Here is a 19705-nt window from a genome sequence, read left to right as displayed (position 1 = left end):
TTGCTATAAGACGTGTCACGGTACCTTTCTATCCCAAATTCATGTATTTAATTTTGATGTTATATTTGTTATTCTCGTCGGATTTTGTCAAATGTCTAAACGTCTTTTCTGTTATATTCGTATGTTATGGTAAAGATAATTAATCACCCCCTTCATTTATTAGATTTTAGTTTGGTTCAACGAAATTTATACGATATATTTGGTTTACAGTTTGATTCAGAAGAAACACCGACATAGCTAGAAAATACAATTAATTATCTAATTACTACCACAATTTGATATTAATAAGTATTGTAATTGTCATTGTTATTAATAAATGTAATGTCAGTATTACAAATCTAATCTTGAATCAATCCTAATCCTATCTTATTTTTGGGAAATATTTTTACAAATTCAAATGTGACGTCACTTAGTGTGTTTTTTTTAGAATTTCAAATGTGACGTCACTTTGTGCGTTGATGCTTTGGCTAACTCGGCTGTGTGTTTTTATATGTTGGATTAAGTTGTTTTATGTAATGTTTCCGTTTTTATTCTGTAGTTAGTCCCCACTTCGGTTTTATCATGTATATCTATTATATAGTCATTTTATAAAATTTACTGTTTGCAAAATCATAAATTATTCTAAATAATAAGGATGTTCTTGTCCCAGGCAGAAAACCCTGGCCGTGTTAAGCGCAACTTTTTGGAAGTTTTGGTCCTCGGTGCTCTTCGGCTTTGTACTTATTTTGGCTTTCAAGCTTTTTTCATCTGAGCGTCACTGGATGGTCTTGTGTGGACGAGACGCACGTCTGGCGTATTGAATTTTAAGCCTAGTACCTTTTGTTAGCTATTATTCGTGTGTTTCTTTGTCCTATATGTTCTCCCATTTATTTGTATTGTGGTCCTGTCATGTAATGTTGTCGTTTTGGTGTTGTGTTTGACGTTGCCATTAAAGCGGGAGGTTTGGCATGCCACAAAACCAGGTTCAACCCACCATTTTTTTCTTAAAATGTCCTGTACCAAGTCAGGAAAATGGCCATTGTTATATTATAGTTCTTTTCTGTGTGTGTTACATTTTAATGTTGTGTTTTTGTTGTGTCGTTGTTCTCACCTTATATTTGATGCGTTTCCCTCAGTTTAGGTTTGTAACCCGGATTTGTTTTTATCTCTATCGATTTATGAGTTTCGAACAGCGGTATACTACTGTTGCCTTTATTTTGGACTTCGTTGATAAGTAGTACATATTTCCAGAGTAGTAAATTATTTGCTCTATGGACAACTTCAATTTGACTTTGCCCAAAATGATATGAAACTACCAAATATCTATAGTCATTTTAACCCTCTTTTTTTCTGCAATATTCTTAGAATATTTATACATTTCGTATTGATGAAAATGGTTACCGTTTCTAAAAAAAAACAAATAAAGATATTTACGTTTAGATATATGTTATTCAATTGATAAGACAACTCAAAGTCCTTTCATATATGACTTTCTTCTATTTTTTTTGTTTGTAGGATAATAAACAAGATATAAGTTATTAAAAATATACATATTTATCGCTATATGACGATGCAATTATGACTATGATCGAGTATAAAAAGTTAATACATGATTGTTCCATTGAAGGCAAAAAATTTTAACTGGCGTTTTTGTTTTCACATTCGGCATTGAGTATGCCGTAAAACTGCATCAAAATAAAATTCATAGAAGACATTAGTTAAAGATATTATTTTTAACATTGCTCATTTAAATAAATAGAATCTATGGCAAACAAGACGATTTTAATTTTGAATTATCAATTTCCTCCAACTTAGTAGCAATTTACCAAATTTACCTGCATATAGGATATACATTTCCCCATTCATTCGGTATTCATGAACTTGCAGCTTCTACTCAGACTTTTTAAAATGTCACCAGTGTCTTAGCAGACAGGTGATGAATCAGGGTTATGTCAATGAACGGCTCGTCCTTTTTCTGAAAAAAAGTTCATCGGAAGATACCAAGATCTTAATTACGTGTTAAAGTATTCTTTTATTTGTCTTTGTTAATTATTAACCTTTACTGTTTAGTCCATTTTTTGGTTATATTCCTTTGGCGTGGCTCGGTACTTTTACATTCCCCAATTGTGTTATTGTGTTATGGTCATTTTTTGTATTCTTGTCTTTCATGTTTTTTCTTATGTGCTTTGTCTATATGCTATTTTACTTTTTTTGTTGTTGACATATTTGTTTGTTTTTATAGTGATTAAGATTATAACACAAAATTGACTACTGTACCCCTATTTTGACATTTTTACCTATTATGTCTGTTTGTTTTGTTCACACATTGTTGTCAATATATTGGAATTTTATGCGACTGTCATACACGTGAGAGGTTTAGCTTGCCATAAAACTAGGTTTAATCCATCATTTTCTACATCTGGAAATGCATGTACCAAGTCAGGAATATGACAGTTGTTTTCCATTCGTTTGATGTGTTTGATCTTTTAATTTAGCCATTTGATACGTACCTTTCCGGTGCTGAATTTTCCTTGGAGTTCGGTATTTTTGTGATTTTACTTTATAGTCATCCAATTTTTTATGGAAATATTCTTTATAAAGCACAACAATGTCAGTATTCACCTCTGAAGCTAACAAAACCTTTAAATAGACTTATTAAGAAGGGATATAGTTACGATACTGTTGTCATGTCATTAAAGATTGCATATTTTGGCGTCAATAATGATTCACTTATAGGGTCTTTGCATCGGCACTAAACACATTTATTTAAAAACCAGTTGTTGGCATGACACGGGTTATGTTCTTCTCATATATGTTATGATGGTATGATACTAAACCCCTAACGGGAAGGATTGTGCCTGATATTCATATGATGAAGACATAATCTTTCAATCAGATTAATTGAAGTCTGAAGCTGGCATGTCAGTTAACTGCTAGTAGCCTGTTGTTATTTATGTATTATTGTAATTTTGTTTATTTTCTTTGGTTACATCTTCTGACATCAGACTCGGACTTCTCTTGAAATGAATTTTAATGTGCGTATTGTTATGCGTTTACTTTTCTACATTGGCTAGAGGTATAGGGGGAGGGTTGAGATCTCATAAACATGTTTAACCCCGCCGCATTTTTGCGCCTGTCCCAAGTCAGGAGCCTCTAGCCTTTGTCAGTCTTGTATTATTTTTAATTTTAGTTTCTTGTGTACAATTTGGAGTTTAGTATGGCGTTCATTATCACTGAACTAAAATATATATTTGTTTAGGGGCCAGCTGAAGGACGCCTCCGGGTGCGGGAATTTCTCGCTGCATTGAAGACCTGTTGGTGACCTTCTGCTGTTGTCTGTTCTATGGTCGGGTTGTTGTCTCTTTGACACATTCCCCATTTCCATTCTCAATTTTATTCATAAAAAATAAATATCCATTGTATTATAAATATCTGTTAGTATGTATGCAATATTTCAATCAATTTTCACAGATATACCACGCTTCCACTGTTCTTCGTTTGCCAAGGTAAATGTTTACATTGATGAACATGGCAAATTAAATGCAAAAATACAATTTGATTCATTTTTCGGAAATTATTTTAAACTTTTCCAAATAAGATTTATAAATGTGTGTTCATTAAATTTGGTATTAAATGTAAACTGTACATTTTCATGAAATCACAAATAAGGCCGTTAAGATTTATGTTATTGAATTTTTTCATAAACTCTCGGGTGACTTGATTTTTGTCAGTAGACAGGTTACCCTGTATCTGTTTAGGACAAGGAAGTTTACTTGAGCAGAGATGAAAAAATCATGTCAAGTTCACACTAAACCTCTTTTAAGAGAAATAACTTTATCAATCCGGCTCTATACGTCTTCGAATGATAATTCACATTATTAGAACAACCACAACATTGTTTTTTGCCATTTCCATGCGACTTTTTCTATTTTCTGCTGATTTAGGATAATTAACCAGATACAAATTAATATAAAATACGTATAATGAAGTATCTATATATCACGATATAATTAGAATTTGCATGTAGCGCGAAAGATTTTATTAAACTTAAATCTGAACTTTTAATCATAGCTCTAAAATGGTACCCCATTACCAAAGTTGTTGAAAGTTACTGCTAAATGAGAAAAGCTTACCATTTTCAAAGCAATATTACGTTCAAAATTAAAATCAATTGATATACAAAAACACAAAGGAAACCGTTGTGCCAAATATGATATATGAGTGTAGGTTTTTATGTGGTTAATATGGACAACTCAGGTAACTGAATTAAAAATTCTGTACTGATATTCCTACCAGCAGCATTTTGTAACTTTTGTCTACTGATATCGTGCTCCATGTAAATTCACCATATAATTTCACATATAACAGCTCGATATTGAAATGATGAAATGATGTTTTAATATCTGAGGTAAGAAGAACCAAATTAAAGTATAGCTACACTGGTATCAAGGTAGCAGTTGTAAAATATGGTCACTTAGAAAATTGTTTGTGTATTAAAATCCGGCATTGAGTATGCAGAAAAACTGTGGAAAGACCAGATTTAATAGAAGACATTGAGCATGTTATTTTTAACACATATCATTTAAGTCATACATGAAAAATAACTATTCATTGTATACTAAACATCTGTAAATATTTGATTCATTTTTCACACAGATATAACGCACGTTTCAGTTGTTCCTCATTTTCCAAGGTAAATATTATTGCATTGATGAATATGAAATATTTTATGCAGAAATACGTTTCAAAAATGTTATTTTGCAGGACGTTACGGGACAATCAAATTTCAACGCTCGACGGGAATACCTTTCGAGGTTTAACGGCTCTCAAGACATTGTAAGTAACTTTATCCCGCAAAAACACAATTTGCCTTCATGTGTTGCGAGTTTGCTGTCGCAATGATTTATCTTCTCTTTTTGAATAAATTTTGCAATTTTCGTACTAAAATTGATAAGTGCGTGTTCATTTAATTTGGTATAACATGTAAACTTAACCAATTTCTAGACATAAAAAATTAGAACGTTCAGATTAATGTTATTTAATTTTTAATATAAGCCAAGGTGATATAAATGATTTGAAAACAGAGGTTACCTTGTATCTGTTTAGGACAAGGTAGTTTACTTGAGCGGATACGACAGAATTTCGAATAAAATAGAGATCAACCGTGCAAAAGAAAAGAACTATAGATCTGGTGGTATACATTTGCACATCGGAGATTAGTAGTACATATTTCCCAAACAGAAAAATCTTTGCACTTTGACAACTTCAATTTGACTTTACCCAAAAACATTTACAGGAAAAATGATAAAAAACTGTTAAATATCTGTTGTCATTTTTCACCTCTTTTTCTGCAATATTCTTAGAATATGTATAAATTTCGTTTTGATTAATCAGGGTACCGTTTCTAAGAAATAAAGATATGGACGTTTAGATTTATGTTATTAAACTGATAAGATAACTCAAAATACTTTTACATCTGACTTTCTTCTAATTTGTGCTTTTTTATGGAAATAACCAAGATATAAGTTATTATAAAATGTATAAGATGATTATAAACATTTATTGCTATATTTCGATAAAATTCTGACTCTGATCGAGTGCAAAAGACAAAACATAATTGTTCCATTGTAGCTCAAAAATTTTACCCCAATCTGCAACGTTTTAGTTAGTTCTTACTGAAAGAGTAAAGGAAACCGTTTTAAGACCAATATCACTCCCTAAAATGTTTTGATAAAAAACACAAAGGAAACAATTGTTGAAAAAATAATGTATGGCTTGAGACTTTTATGTGGTTAATACGAACAACTTTGATAACCGAAATAAACATTATGGACTGATATTTCTGCCAGCATCATTTTGAAACTGGTGTCAAGACATTTCCCTTTTAGTTTAACCATATCTTTGCTCGAGATTGAGATGATGAAATGGGGGTTTTGATATCGACGGCAAAATATGCGAATTAAGATATGTCAAAACTGGTTACGACGAAGCTGTTGTAAATATGGTCTGTAAGATCATTTTGTTTGTATTAAAATTTATGATTGGTTATGCGGTTAAACTGTCTGAAGACTAGTTTTTTAGGTGAACATCAACATGTTATATTTTGCATTAATCATTTAAGTCATATATGAACTATAAACTAGTGTTGTATTGTAGACATTAATTACATTGTTTGCAATGAAATACCGTGATTTCCCTGTGAAATAAAAACCGATAATTCCACATGTGAAATAAACTCGATTATTTCACGCCCCTGACGTCATACAACAATGGGGTTCTACTTTATTTCCATTAAAAAGCCCATTGTCAATGTAATAAAAAAATAACTACTCAAATAATTCAAGTATCGAAAAATATTCGTGATCGAACAACACTGATAATTAACGCATACGTTAGGCGCATTCGTGAATTAATGTGTTGTTTAGTCACTCGTTGAATATTTTTCTGATTAGGAATTTGTTCATTTACAGCTCCAAAGGTATTTTATTTGGCAAAGTTGTCTTTACCTACTACTGAATGAGAAAGGTAGAAATTTATTAGACCAATATCACTTTACCAAAAATATGTTTGTTAAATAAATTAAAAGGAACTTGTTATGCAAAATATAATATAGCGTAAAGTAATAGATAAGGTTGAAATGGACAACTTCGGTAACTGAACTGAAAATGTTGTGTCAGCATTCTTCGAAGTCAATTGTCTGCATGCACACAACAACGTTCTACTTAACGTCATGGTCGCTGACTATGAACCTTGTTAAATGACGGGATAAATGAAACACGTCAGAAGACCTCACTTCAAATCTAAAAATAGTGTTGTAAAATATGGTCATTGAATTATTTGTTTTCAAATTCTTCATTGATAATGCGGTGATACTGTCTAAGGAAAACCTCGATTTTTTTTACTTAAGCGCAGCGATTGAAGATGTTTTCGTCTAATAATGATAATAATAATAATGTAAGCCATAGATGAATAATAACTTTATATTATATTATGAAAATCTGCCAGTATGTTTTCAATATATATCAACCAGATAATAAACAGATATACTAGACTTCCGTCGGCCAATAATTGCATTGACGAACATACCAAATGTACCGAAAAAATACGTTATACTCTACTGTAGGTACCATCAAACCATTCAAAATACAAAAGTCCCCATATGTTGCTATATCACCCATCTCCATTTCTTCAGGTTTTTTTTCCAAGTAACACAAGTTTTCGAGAAAGCAATATATTTATAAGCAGTGTTTTTATCTTTTTAAAAAGATTTTGAAATATGGATTGATTTAGTTTGTAAAATATTTTAAGTCTACCGTTTGAAAGAAAATAAAAATAGACATTTAAATTGCTGCAATTGAATAGATCAGATAACTACATATCATCTGCATTTAGTTAATCGATAAGGTTTTCCTGAAGTTTTGTAATGAAATAGTTAACTACAACAGGGATGACAACTGTTCATTATAATTAGGATAAAACTTCCTTAAAAAAATATTTTCGAAACAATAAAATCTTTGCACTTTGGACTATTTCAATTTAACTTTTTTGTATTTTGCCCGAAAATTAAAATGAAGATTATATGAAGCTATTGAATATCTGTAAAGGTCATTTAGTTTTCTCTTTTTGAAAACTGTCTGCACAATTCCTCAAAATGTATACAAAGAATTAAATTTAATATTGTAGCGTTTCCTAAAAATAATTGAATATATAATATAACGCATGTGATATGACTTTAGTCAGTGGGCTATGTCACAAATTTTCTGAATGGAGAGGTTCCCTATTTCTTTTGATGACAAGATAGTTACCCCTGATTGAGAAATGCAAATCATTTGTAGACCAATATTACTTCAAAAAAATCATATGATAAAAAAAGAGGAAATCGTTTTTTAAAAATATGATATATGAGTTAAGAATGTTTTAGTGTTAAAACGGACAACTTAGGTAACTGGGTTAACAAGTTTGGACTGATTTCCCAATGAGCCTCATTTTGAAACTTTTGCCAGGTTACACACAAGGAAACCATTGTGCAAAACATAATATTTGAGTTAAGGATTTTATACGCTAAATACGGGACAATTTAGATAACCGAATTAAAAATTATGGACTGATATTTCTGCCAGCATAATTTTGAAACTGTTGTCTGCTTGGACATTACTATATTTGATTTAACCATATCTTCGCTCGAGATTAAGATGATGACAATAGGGTTTAAATATCGAGGGCAAAAGATGCAAAAAAGATATGGTATCACTGGTTACGATTAAGCTGTTGTAAATGTGGTCTCTACGATATTTTTTTGTTTATTCAAAGTTATGATCAATTATGTGGTTGAACTTTCTGAAGACCAAATTTTAATGAGTTTTTTTTAGTCGAACACCAAAATATTACATTTTGCATAAATCTTTAAGTTTTACATGAATAATAACTTTTTGTTGTATTAATTATACACATCTGTCAGTAAGTATGCAATATTTCAACCAGTTTTCAAAAAGATGTACTCCACTTTAATTGGTCTTCTTTTTCCAAGGTAGATGATAAGGTGATGAATACGAAACGTTTGTGATTCCGCAATCCTCTGCCAACCTTAAACAGTGATGTAACAAAATAACTATGAGAACACACTTTACAAATCATCTGAAAGGGATTTATTCATCAAATCAACAAGAAATATATGTCAGTATGTCTGTAATACCTTTAATTGGTTTTCAATCAGATATACTACACTTCCACTTGTCTTCTTTTTCTACGGTAAATATTTTTGAATGATGAATACAAAACATTTTATGCAGAAATACGTTTTAAACAATATTATTTTACAGGAACTTGAATGACAACCAAATTGTAGCACTTGACGTAAATCTCTTTAAAGGTTTGACGGCTCTGACGGAATCGTAAAAAACTTGATTCCACAAACAACTGTTTGCCTTCATGTGATGCTGGTTTACCAAGCAATTATTTGATTTATCTATTTATTTTTCCTTTTTCGTCCACGAATATATTAATTTGTGTCAATTTAATTTTGTAATACATTAAAAGTGTAAAATTAAAAAAAATTAACAAATAAGGACTTCAGATTTATGTTATTGTATTGCTGATATAAGGCAAGGGGTAGGAATTTGTTGACTGAGAGGTTTGCCTATATCTGATTAGGAAACAATAGTTTACAGGAGCAAACATGATAGAATTCTTAATCAACTTGAGACAAAACCTTAATAAAGTGGAATAGCATTATTGCTCTTTTTATGTTTCAACTAACCAAATACAACCACCTGGTTATAAGTACATTGTATATATATTTGAACAACACACGAATTAAGTCGCAAGGTATTACACGTGTCTGAGTCCGCAATCCTGTGCCAACCTTAAACAGCGATGTAACAAAATAACAAAGAGAACAAATTTTACAAATCATCTGAAAGGGATTTATCCATCAAATCAACAAGAAACATCTGTCAGTATGTCTGTCATACCTTTAAATGCTTTTCAAACAGATAGACTACATTTTTGTACACTTCCATGTGTCTTCTTTTTCTTCGGTAAATATGTTTGGATTGGATGAATACAAAACATTTTATGCAGAAAAACGTTTTAAAAAATGACCTGCAAAACAACCAAATTGTAACACTTGACGTAAATCTCCTTAACGGTTTGACGGCTCTGACGGATTTGTAAGTAACTTGATTCACATACAACTGTTTGCCCAAATGTGATGCTGGTTTGCCACGCAATGATTTGATATATCTATAAGAACTTGTTTTCTATTTCGTCCACAGATATATTAATTTGTGTCAATTTAATTTGTATTACACAAAAGGTGTACAATTTAAAGAAATATAAAATAAGGACTTTAAATTTATGATATTATATTACTGTTATAAGTTAAGGGGATAGGAATTTTGACAACGGAGAGGTTTCCCGGTATCTGTTTAGGACAATATAGTTTAGAGGAAAAGAAATGACACAATTCTTATCAAATGTCAAGCAAACCTTAATAAAGAGGAATAGCATTTTCGATTTGGTGCAATATTTTAATACATTAATTTTAGTAGTACATATTTTCAGAACGATACATTATTTGCACTTTAGACTATTTCAGTTTGACTTACTTGGATATTGCCCAAAATTAAATTGAGATGATACGAAGCTATTGAAAATCTATTATAGCCATTTACATTTGCTTATTATTAAAACTGTCTGCACAATTCCTCAAAATATATGTATAAAAAAAAGTGTGTATCATTTCTAAGAAATAATCAGTAAAAATGTTAGCAAACTGATAAAACAGTTTAAGTGAATTAAGTGAATTCACACTTTCTTGTAATATGTCCTATCTTTTGTTAACTATCTGGATTTTATGTTAATATAAAAAATGCAATATCAAATATCGATATATAATATATAAAGCTAAAATTAAAATTGTTTAGTTACAGCTCAAAACAGTTTTTCATTTGGCAAAGTTGTCGTTACTTACTACTGAATAAGAAAAACAGAAAATTATCAGACCAATATCACTTCCAAAAAATATTTTGGTAAAATAAATTAAAAGGAAATTGTTATGAAAAATATTATAGCGTAAAGTAATATATTATGTTCAAACAGACAACTTAAATAACTGAACTGAAAATGTTGTGCCAGTATCCTTCATGTCTGCATGCACACAACCACGTCCTATTTAACGCCAGAGCCACCTGCTTCGGACCTGCTTACATAACAGGATAAATAAAACATGTCAGAAGACCACACTTACAATCTACCAGCACTGCTGTAAAATATGGTCATTAAATTATTTGTATTTCAAATTAATTATTAAAATTGCGGTAAAACGGTAGAAGAACAACATTGATTTTTATAGATTTAAGGGCAGACATTGCAGATATCAGTATGTTTGCAATATATCAACCAGTTTACAAACAGATATGTAAGATTTCCGTTGGCACATTATTGCCAATGTTAATCTGTTCCCATCTACGAAAATGCTGAATGTAATGCTGAAATACGTTATGCTACATTGAAGGTATCTACAGACCAATCAGATTACAAAATTCTCCATCTTTGCTGGTTTGCTGTCATATCATACCTACCCTATTCTTTTATTAATTTGTTTAGGTAACATAAGTTTTTGAGAAGGCAATATAAATAATCAGTGTTTTGTCTTTTTAAAAACGTTTTGCAATTTCCCCAAAGATGTTTAAATGTCGTTTAATTTATTTTGTATATTATTTAAAGTCTACCGTTTTCAAAAAATAAAAATGTCGTTAAAATGATGCTATTGGATAGCTCAGATAACTCACTGTCATCTACTTTTTGTTAATGGGGAGGTTACCTTCTATTTTTTTATGATGAGATAGTTAACTTGAGCAGGGAAGACGAACTGTTCATTATAATTGAGATTAAACTTTTATAAAATAACCTTATCAATCTAATCTAAGTCTGCTATAAGTAATTCTCATTTTGAGAACTACCAAAATATTGTACTTTATGATGCTTTATATTTGACTTTTCTTTTCTCCTTTTCAAAACCACCTGCGCTTCAAAGAGATATGAATGAATTTCACTTTAATTTGATTTGGTATCATTTTAAAAAATAAATAATAAGGACGTTTAGATTTATGTACTAGTAATTGAATTGACAATATCACTTAGGTGACATTAATTTAGTCAAAGAAATGTAGCCTTGATTCTTTTTATGACAAGATAGTTTATTGAAACTGGGATAAAACAAATATCCTGACAAATAAATTGTTCATAGGACCACGATTTAAAATGAAATTGATACCAATATAATAAGTCACTGCACGGTATTCAACAGTGAACAAAACCCATTCCGAATAATTAGCTATAAATGGCCCCGACGTGACAAATGTTCAAAATGTTCAAAAGGAAACGAAAAACAGGTATGATATACAGCAATACTCGACAACCCTTGACTTTTGTGCTGACATTAGCCTAAAAGGATTAAATTCCTGTGTAGTCCTTTTAACACTCATATCGGTAGATCAGACAGGAAATAACAGAAAACGAATTGCTTCGTTTTAGATCTTTTATGAATGCATGTTATTAACCTTTATTGAATCATTCAAATTAGAAAAATCAAGTACATTATGATTGATTTTATTGGAATTTTATGATAAATGAAGATGATAAGAAATTTGTCAATGAAGATGTTATCCTGTATATGTTTAGGACAATATGGTGTTCCTGAGCGAAATGATAGAATCATTTCGAATTGAGACTAAACATCCTTAAAGAGGAAAGACATTTTTCGGCGCTAAACGTCTTCGAATTGTATTCACATGTTCTGAACAACCACAGCATTGTTCTTTGAAATTATTCCATTTGTCTCCTACTTTAGCATAATTAACCTTACCGCATACAAAGTAATATTAAATATGAATAAACAAATATCGAGATATAACGATAAAATTTGGATTCGCATTTAGAGCGAAAGCTTTCATTAAAGACCAAACAGCCTATTAATTTCTACCAGTGATTTTTTCTTAAAATTTTGACTGAAGGTATTTCAAGATTTTAAGAATAAAATATGATAAACAAAATTGGGGTCACCGAATTCGTTACGTCACTATAGCAACCCCAATTTCGTGTGTTTCCGCAATATGAACATTATTTGGTTGTTGTTTATAATTTCAAATAATCCAATAATACCGAACCTACAAGCATAATTCTTTTTTCTCATTAAGCAGTAGATTTGTGTCTATCAAATACCGGTTCAAGAGTTTTAGACTCTTATTGTTTTGATCTTAAAAGATATGATTTATTTCATTCCCGCCAAAAATAAAACGTAAGAGTGAAAAACGTTTTCAGTATTAAAAAATATCTACCAGTGATTTCTTCATAAAAATTTCAAGAAGGAAAGTGCCATGTGTACTCTTCAAAATAAAGCAACAAAAAGTATATGTCACCGACCTTTCAAAAAAGTTATGAGTAATTTTCATGTATTTTTCTCGTTCGTTTTGAAGAAAAGAGTTGTCTTTCTTCAGAACATTGAATCTGACGTCATGAGCAAGTTTTCCTTGCTGGCGCACTATTTGAAAAAAAAACGCCAGTTGGACTGTTGAAACCAACATTTAAACAGGTAATACAAGAGATCAATTGTATGTATCAGTATCAGATCTCATGATATTGTTGCCGCACAAAATTAACCTTCAGAAACACCATCCGTCGGAATGTGAAATTGTTCGAAATAACCTTTTACGCCACTTTAGAAAGGAAAGTTTGTTTTTTGTCCTCTCCCTCTCATTAGCAAAATCATTGAAAAAAGAGGAATGAAAGATGACACCGGCTAACTTACAGACTATATGACTATATTAGACTAGATGTGTGGTTATTTTTGTCGCGTCAATTTCTGAAGTTTGCACTAGCGCACCCCTTTGCCACTAGCTGGTGACAGACGGGCAGACATATACACGGACGGACTTCTATTTACCAGTATGTGTCCCGACTAAGACGAGCGTATACAAATTAAACATCTTGTTAGTGGATTCATTATATCTGATTATTTGAAACATAAGAAAAAATAAAACTAAAGGTATAATATATGAATTAAAGTTTCCATTGAACCTATCACGAAAAAATACGATCCCCGTTATAACTATCTCACGTGTTTTGAATAAACGAGACAGTAAATATAAAATACAACTAAGTTTTTAATTCAAAAATTAATTTAGAATCTAAGAAATAATTTTCCGTTGAAAACTATAAAGTATTTCTCAAAACAGGATGAAATATTATGAATCTAAATTGTTTATTTTGTAAATCAAAACAAAGACAAGTTTGTATGTAAAGATTGCCGGCATTGAAAATCGAAATTAGCTTTCAATCTTTCCGGTCATTGTAATGTTTTGAAAAAGAGAAATTTCTTGTTGGATCTCAGTATTCTTGAAGCAATTGTTTTTTGTCATAAATTAAATTTACAACAAGTTTAGTTTGAAAACAACGTAAATTTTCATTTTAATTCACATTCACTGAGTATTAATTTCTTATATTTTTTGCCTTAAGCTTCAGTGAGATCAGGCGAAATCTTAATCATTTCTCCTTAAGACAATTTGAAATGAAACAAATGACAAATGACAATGAACCTTTATCATTTATTTTTACTACATTTTGCCAATTAAGCAGTATAAATAAAATTTAACTTCATTGCAAGATCAGACATTATTTTACGAGAGTCATCCAAAAATAAGTTATAATCTCAACATGCATACGTTGCCAGTATATCGAAATTTCTAGAAAGTATTGTTTATCGGCCTATCTTCTGAAAACTCAATTTGGAAAATCACATAAGTTAATTCTAAGCGTAAAAGTCATTAAAATTTTAAAAATTGAAAGTTACACGGGCGTACGAGATTTGCGCCGATTTGATTTTTTCATTAGCGTCTATATTATTATTTTATCACTAGCCCCGATACTATATTTGCTATACGAGTAAATACATGTAAATGTTGTACACCTAGAATGTATATTGGTAATATATGGATATAAACAGTGTTCCCTTATGTTTAAGATAATTTTGGTCAAATTGTTCGAGAACTTCGTTTTGACGCGAGAAAGAAAAGATGGACTGACAAGAAAGGAATATATCAGATGTGTGGCATATAAATACTCGACAAGAACATATAATAATTCATTGTATTACGTTTTTATGGATTTTATTGTGGTGCTTTAAAATTGCTGTAAATAGAATTTTACTCAGTGATTTAAGTAGATGTATACGGAGTGCACAGATATCTTTTAAATTTACATATCCTGCTCGAAATTCTACTCCCACCTCCCGTTTGTGAGCAGGGGACAACCGTTATATACATATTATAATTGACAATTCATAACATATGTACAACTGGCTTACGGAAGAGGTTTATATGATAAATAAAAAAAAACTTTCACCTACAATTAACCTGTACACAATCGGTGCAAATGAAAGGAAAAATCGGCGCAAGTGAAAGAAAAAAAAGTGAAATAAAGATCGGAGCAAACGAAAACAGCCGAGTTAAAAATGTACATTTTTTCATTTTTATTAGAACGGAGGTTACAGATAGTGTAGTATCTTTTGTGTCCATTTGTGTTTAATTTCCACTAGATATTAGTGCGACGCTTAATTCCACTTTTCTTTGAGACGTATTTTTTAAAAGCGTACACAATGTTTGAATCCGTGAAAAACGCGAAAATAGGACGTAATAATTTGACGTTTTTTCATGGCTAGAAGCAACGTCATAGAGCTTTTATGTCACTACCAAGTTGCGTTAGTTGATGGGCATAACCAATAGGCTGTTTGGTCTTTAAAGCAAAACCTCAACTTTACATCGTACAAATGTAGCTTTAAAACAGTACTTCATTTGGCACTCCGTGTTTTTTTAACCATATAACAGCTCGATATTGAGATGACATAATAATGTTTTTAATATTTGAGGTAAGAAGAACCTTATTAAAGTATAGCTCTTTTAAAATATGATCAAAAAGATATTTGTTTTTGTATTAATATTCGGCATTGACTATACAAAACAAAACAGCATAAAAACCAAATGTATTGCAGACATTAAAGATGTTATTTTTAACATTGATTATTTAAATAAATAAAATCTATGGCAAATAAGACGATTTTGATTTTGAAAATTATCAATTTCCCCCAACTAAGTAGCAATTTACCAAATTCATCTGCATACGAGATACACATTTCCCAACTCATTCGGTATTCCAGAATTTAGAGTTTCTACTCAGACTTATATATATCTAGTTTAAAAATGTGTCCGATGATCCCGCCCGCCAACCAAAATGGCCAGTATCTGAAAAGAAAGTTGACGAACCAGGGGTATGTCAAATAACTCGTCCATTTTTGTCTCACATTGACGGAGTCCAAAAGCAAAATATAGGTATGCTGTTTCCGGCGTCGGCGGCGGCGGGGCCGGTGGCGGCGTTAACAATGTATTAGTTTGTGATTAGCTCTAGTTTATTGTGAAACATAAGTGGTAGGTCAATCATATTTGGTATGCAGTTGCATTAGCATTGGGACATCTCATTTCCATGGAGATTATTTAGTCCTGCCCCCTCAGTCATGGTCTATTGACTTTGAAACTTTTTCTTAGTTTACATGTATTAGTATGTGATTAGGTCAGTTTATTGGAAACCACTAGTGGTAGGTCAATGATATTTGGTATGCAGTTGTATGAGCATTGATATATCTCATTTTCATGGAGATTACTTGGCTCCGCCCCCTTTGTCATGGTCTATTGACTTTGAAAAATTTGCTTAGTGTTCAAGGGGAAGCATTAGTAGTAGGCCAATGTTAATTGGTATTAAGTTGTAAAAGCATTAGCACATCTTATTTCCATGGAGAATATTTGGCCCCGCCCCCTCAGTCATGGTCTATTGACTTGAAACTTTTGCTTAGTTTACATGTAATAGCTTGTGATTAGATCAGTTTAAGATTAACTGCTTATGTGAAGTCAATGATATTTGGTATGCAAATTTATTGGCATTTGCAAGAATCATTTCCATGGAGATTATATTGGCCCACCCCTCTTCATGGTTCATTGACTTAGTTTACAAGTTAATGTTTTATGTTTAGGTTTGTTTAAAGGGAACGACTTAAAATAAGTCAATGGTATTTGGTATGCAGTTGTATTAGCATGGGCACATCTCATTTACATGGAGATTGTTTAGCCATGTACCTCAGTCATGGTTCATTGACTTTGAATATTTGCATAACTTATGTTACATGTTAAAGTATTGCTTTTTTAATTTCAACATTAACATAATTAAAATTACAAAAAGGCGAGACATATCTCTTTGATAACAGTTTGTTGGTCATATTATTTTGGCGTGCCTCGGTACTTTTACATTCCGCGATTGTTTTATTGTGCTTTTTTTTGTCATTCATTTTTTTACATGTGCTTTGTCTCTATGCCATTATACTTTCTGTTTTGTTGGTTTTGACATATTTGTTTATTTGTTTTCTATTGATTAAGATTATAATACAATAATGACTACTGTTCCCCTATTTTGTCATTTTAACCTGTTATGACTGTTTGTTTTGTTCACACATTGTTGTCAATATTATGGAGTTTTATGCGACTGTCATACAAGAGAGAGGTTAAATTTCCATAAAATCTGGTTTAATTCATCATTTTCTACATAAGGAAATGCATGTACCAATTCAGGAATGTGACAGTTGTTTCCATTCGTTTGATGTGTTTGAGCTTTTAATTTAGCCATTTGATACGTGACTTTCCGGTGCTGAACTTTCCTTGTCGTTCGGTTTTTTTGTTATTTTACTTTTATATTCATTCATAAAAAATTAATATCCATTGTACTATAGTTATCTGTAAGTATGTATGCAATATTTCAATCAGTTTTCACAGATATACCACGCGCCCATTGTTCTTCTAAAGTAAATGTTCACATTGATGAATATGAGAGAATTTATTAAATATAAAAATTCGATTTAATTAATTTTTGGGAAATTATTTAAAAATTTTCGAAATAAGATTGATAAATTTGTGTACATATACTGCACATTTTCATGAAATCACAAATAAGGCCGTTAAGATTGATTTTTTTGAATTTTTTACGTAAACTCTAAGGGGATTTCATTTTTGTTAGTAGAGAGGTTACTCTATATCTGTTAAGAACAAGGAAATTTACTTGAGCAGAGATGAACAAATCATTTCAAGTTGACACTAAACCTCTTTTAGGAGAAAACAACTCAGATAACCGAAATAAACATTATGAACTGATATTTCTGTCAGTATCATTTTGAAACTGGTGTCTGCCTAGACATAACCCCATTCAGTTTAAGCATTACTTCGCTCGAGATTGAGATGATGAAATGAGGTTTTGATATCGCGGGCAAATTATGCGACTTAAGATATGTCATCACTGGTAACGACGAACCTGTTGTAAATATGGTCCGTAAGACATTTATTTCAGTGTTGGCAATCAGTTACTGTGGGGTCCAAGTGAAATAAAAAAAGATAATTATACATGTGAAATAAACTCGATTATTTCACTCCCCTGACGTCATACAACAATGAGGTTATTAAGTTATTTCCATTAAAAGCCCATCGTCAATGTAATAAAAAGATAAACTAATCAAATAATTCAAGTATCGAAAAATATTGAACTCGTGATTAAAAAACACTGATATTTAACGCATGCGCTACCCGCATACGTGAAATAATGGGTTGTTTGGGCCTCATTGAATATTTTTCGGAATAGAAACTGTTCATTTACCGCTCTAAAACGGTATTACATTTAGCACAAATCATTTCAAGTTAACACTAAACCTTTTTTAGAAGATATAACTTTATCAGTCCGGCTCTTTACGTCTTCGAATAGTAATTCATTTTATTAAAACAACCACAACATTGTTCTTTGCCATTTCCATGTGACTTTTTCTATTTTCTCCTAATCCAGGATAATTAACCAGATACAAATTAATATAAAATACGTATAATCAAATATCTACATATCACGAAATAATTAGAATTTGCATGAACCGAATTTAATTAAACTAAAATCAGAACTTTTCATCATAGCTCTAAAACGGTACCCCATTTGGCAAAGTTGTCCAAAGTTACTGCTAAATGAGGAAAGCTTACCATTTTCAAAGCAATATCACCTTCAAAAATAAAATCATATGATAAACAAAAACACAAAAGAAATCGTTGTGCCATATATTAAATATGAGCGTAGGTTTTTATGTGATGAGTATTGACAACTTAGGTAACATTTTTTCTGTCTATTCGATATAACCTATAAAAAAAAATGTGTTGCACACTTTTAAATAACCCGCTACGCGGGTTATTCAGTGTACACCACATTTTTTATTTATTTCTTCATAGACAGAAAAAACATTTATAATTACAGTCATTCCTTAAAGATTTGATTCCACAGATATATAGCACGTTTCAGTTTTTCATTTTCCAAGATTATTATTGCATTGATGAATATGAATTATGTCATGCAGACATAATTTTCAAAAATGTTATTTTGCAGGGACTTAAGCATGAATCAAATTTCAACGCTCGCCGTGAATATCTTTCAAGGTTTGACAGCTCTCAAGAAATTGTAAGTATTTTGATCCCTCTAAAAACAATTTACCTTCATGTGTTTAGGGTTTGCTGTCGCAATGATTTATCTTCACTTTTTGAACATATTTTGCAATTTCCTACTAATATTGATAAATGCGTGTTTATTTAATGTGTTATTACATGTTAACTGTACCAATTTTTAGAAATAAAAAAATTAGAGCGATAAGACTAATGTTATTGAATTTTTAAAAAAACTAAGGTGATACAAATGTTTTGAAAACACAGATTACTATGTATCTGATTAGGGCAAGGTAGTTTACTTGAGCAGATACGACAGAATTTCAAGTAAATTGAGACAAAACCTTGATAAGTTGAAAAATTATTATCTTTCTGGTGGTATTCATTAGAACATATAAGATTAGTAGTATATCTTTCCCGAACAGTAAAATCTTTGCACTTTGACAACTTCAATTTGACTTTGCCCAAAACAATAACAGGAAAATGACACAAAGCTACTAAATATCTAAATTCATTTTCAACCTCTTTTTCTGCAATATTCTTAGAGTATGTATCAATTTCCTTGATAAATCGGGGTACCGTTTCTTAAAAAAATGTTTCTTTAGTGTTTTTGAAACGATATGCAGACAAGTTCAATCCCCCCTTTCGAATGATCTGCTAAAAGA

At 31.0% G+C, this 19705-nt stretch overlaps 1 protein-coding gene across 1 annotated transcript in view; it reads left to right on the top strand.

The window, feature by feature from the left end:
- Nucleotides 1–19705, top strand: part of LOC127720413 (insulin-like growth factor-binding protein complex acid labile subunit) — a 162631-nt gene that overhangs the window by 109305 nt on the left and 33621 nt on the right. Inside the window, exons 10-11 of the mRNA XM_052226992.1 lie at nucleotides 4744–4815; nucleotides 18988–19059. Coding sequence (XP_052082952.1) covers nucleotides 4744–4815; nucleotides 18988–19059 — 144 coding nt within the window. The remainder of the gene's footprint in view (nucleotides 1–4743; nucleotides 4816–18987; nucleotides 19060–19705) is intronic.

The sequence above is a fragment of the Mytilus californianus genome, unplaced genomic scaffold (assembly GCF_021869535.1).
Source record: "Mytilus californianus isolate M0D057914Y unplaced genomic scaffold, xbMytCali1.0.p SCAF_11, whole genome shotgun sequence".
In the NCBI taxonomy this organism is placed as follows: domain Eukaryota; kingdom Metazoa; phylum Mollusca; class Bivalvia; order Mytilida; family Mytilidae; genus Mytilus; species Mytilus californianus.
The sequence above is the reverse complement of the archived record's forward strand: the minus strand, read 5'-3'. Positions and strand labels throughout refer to the sequence as shown.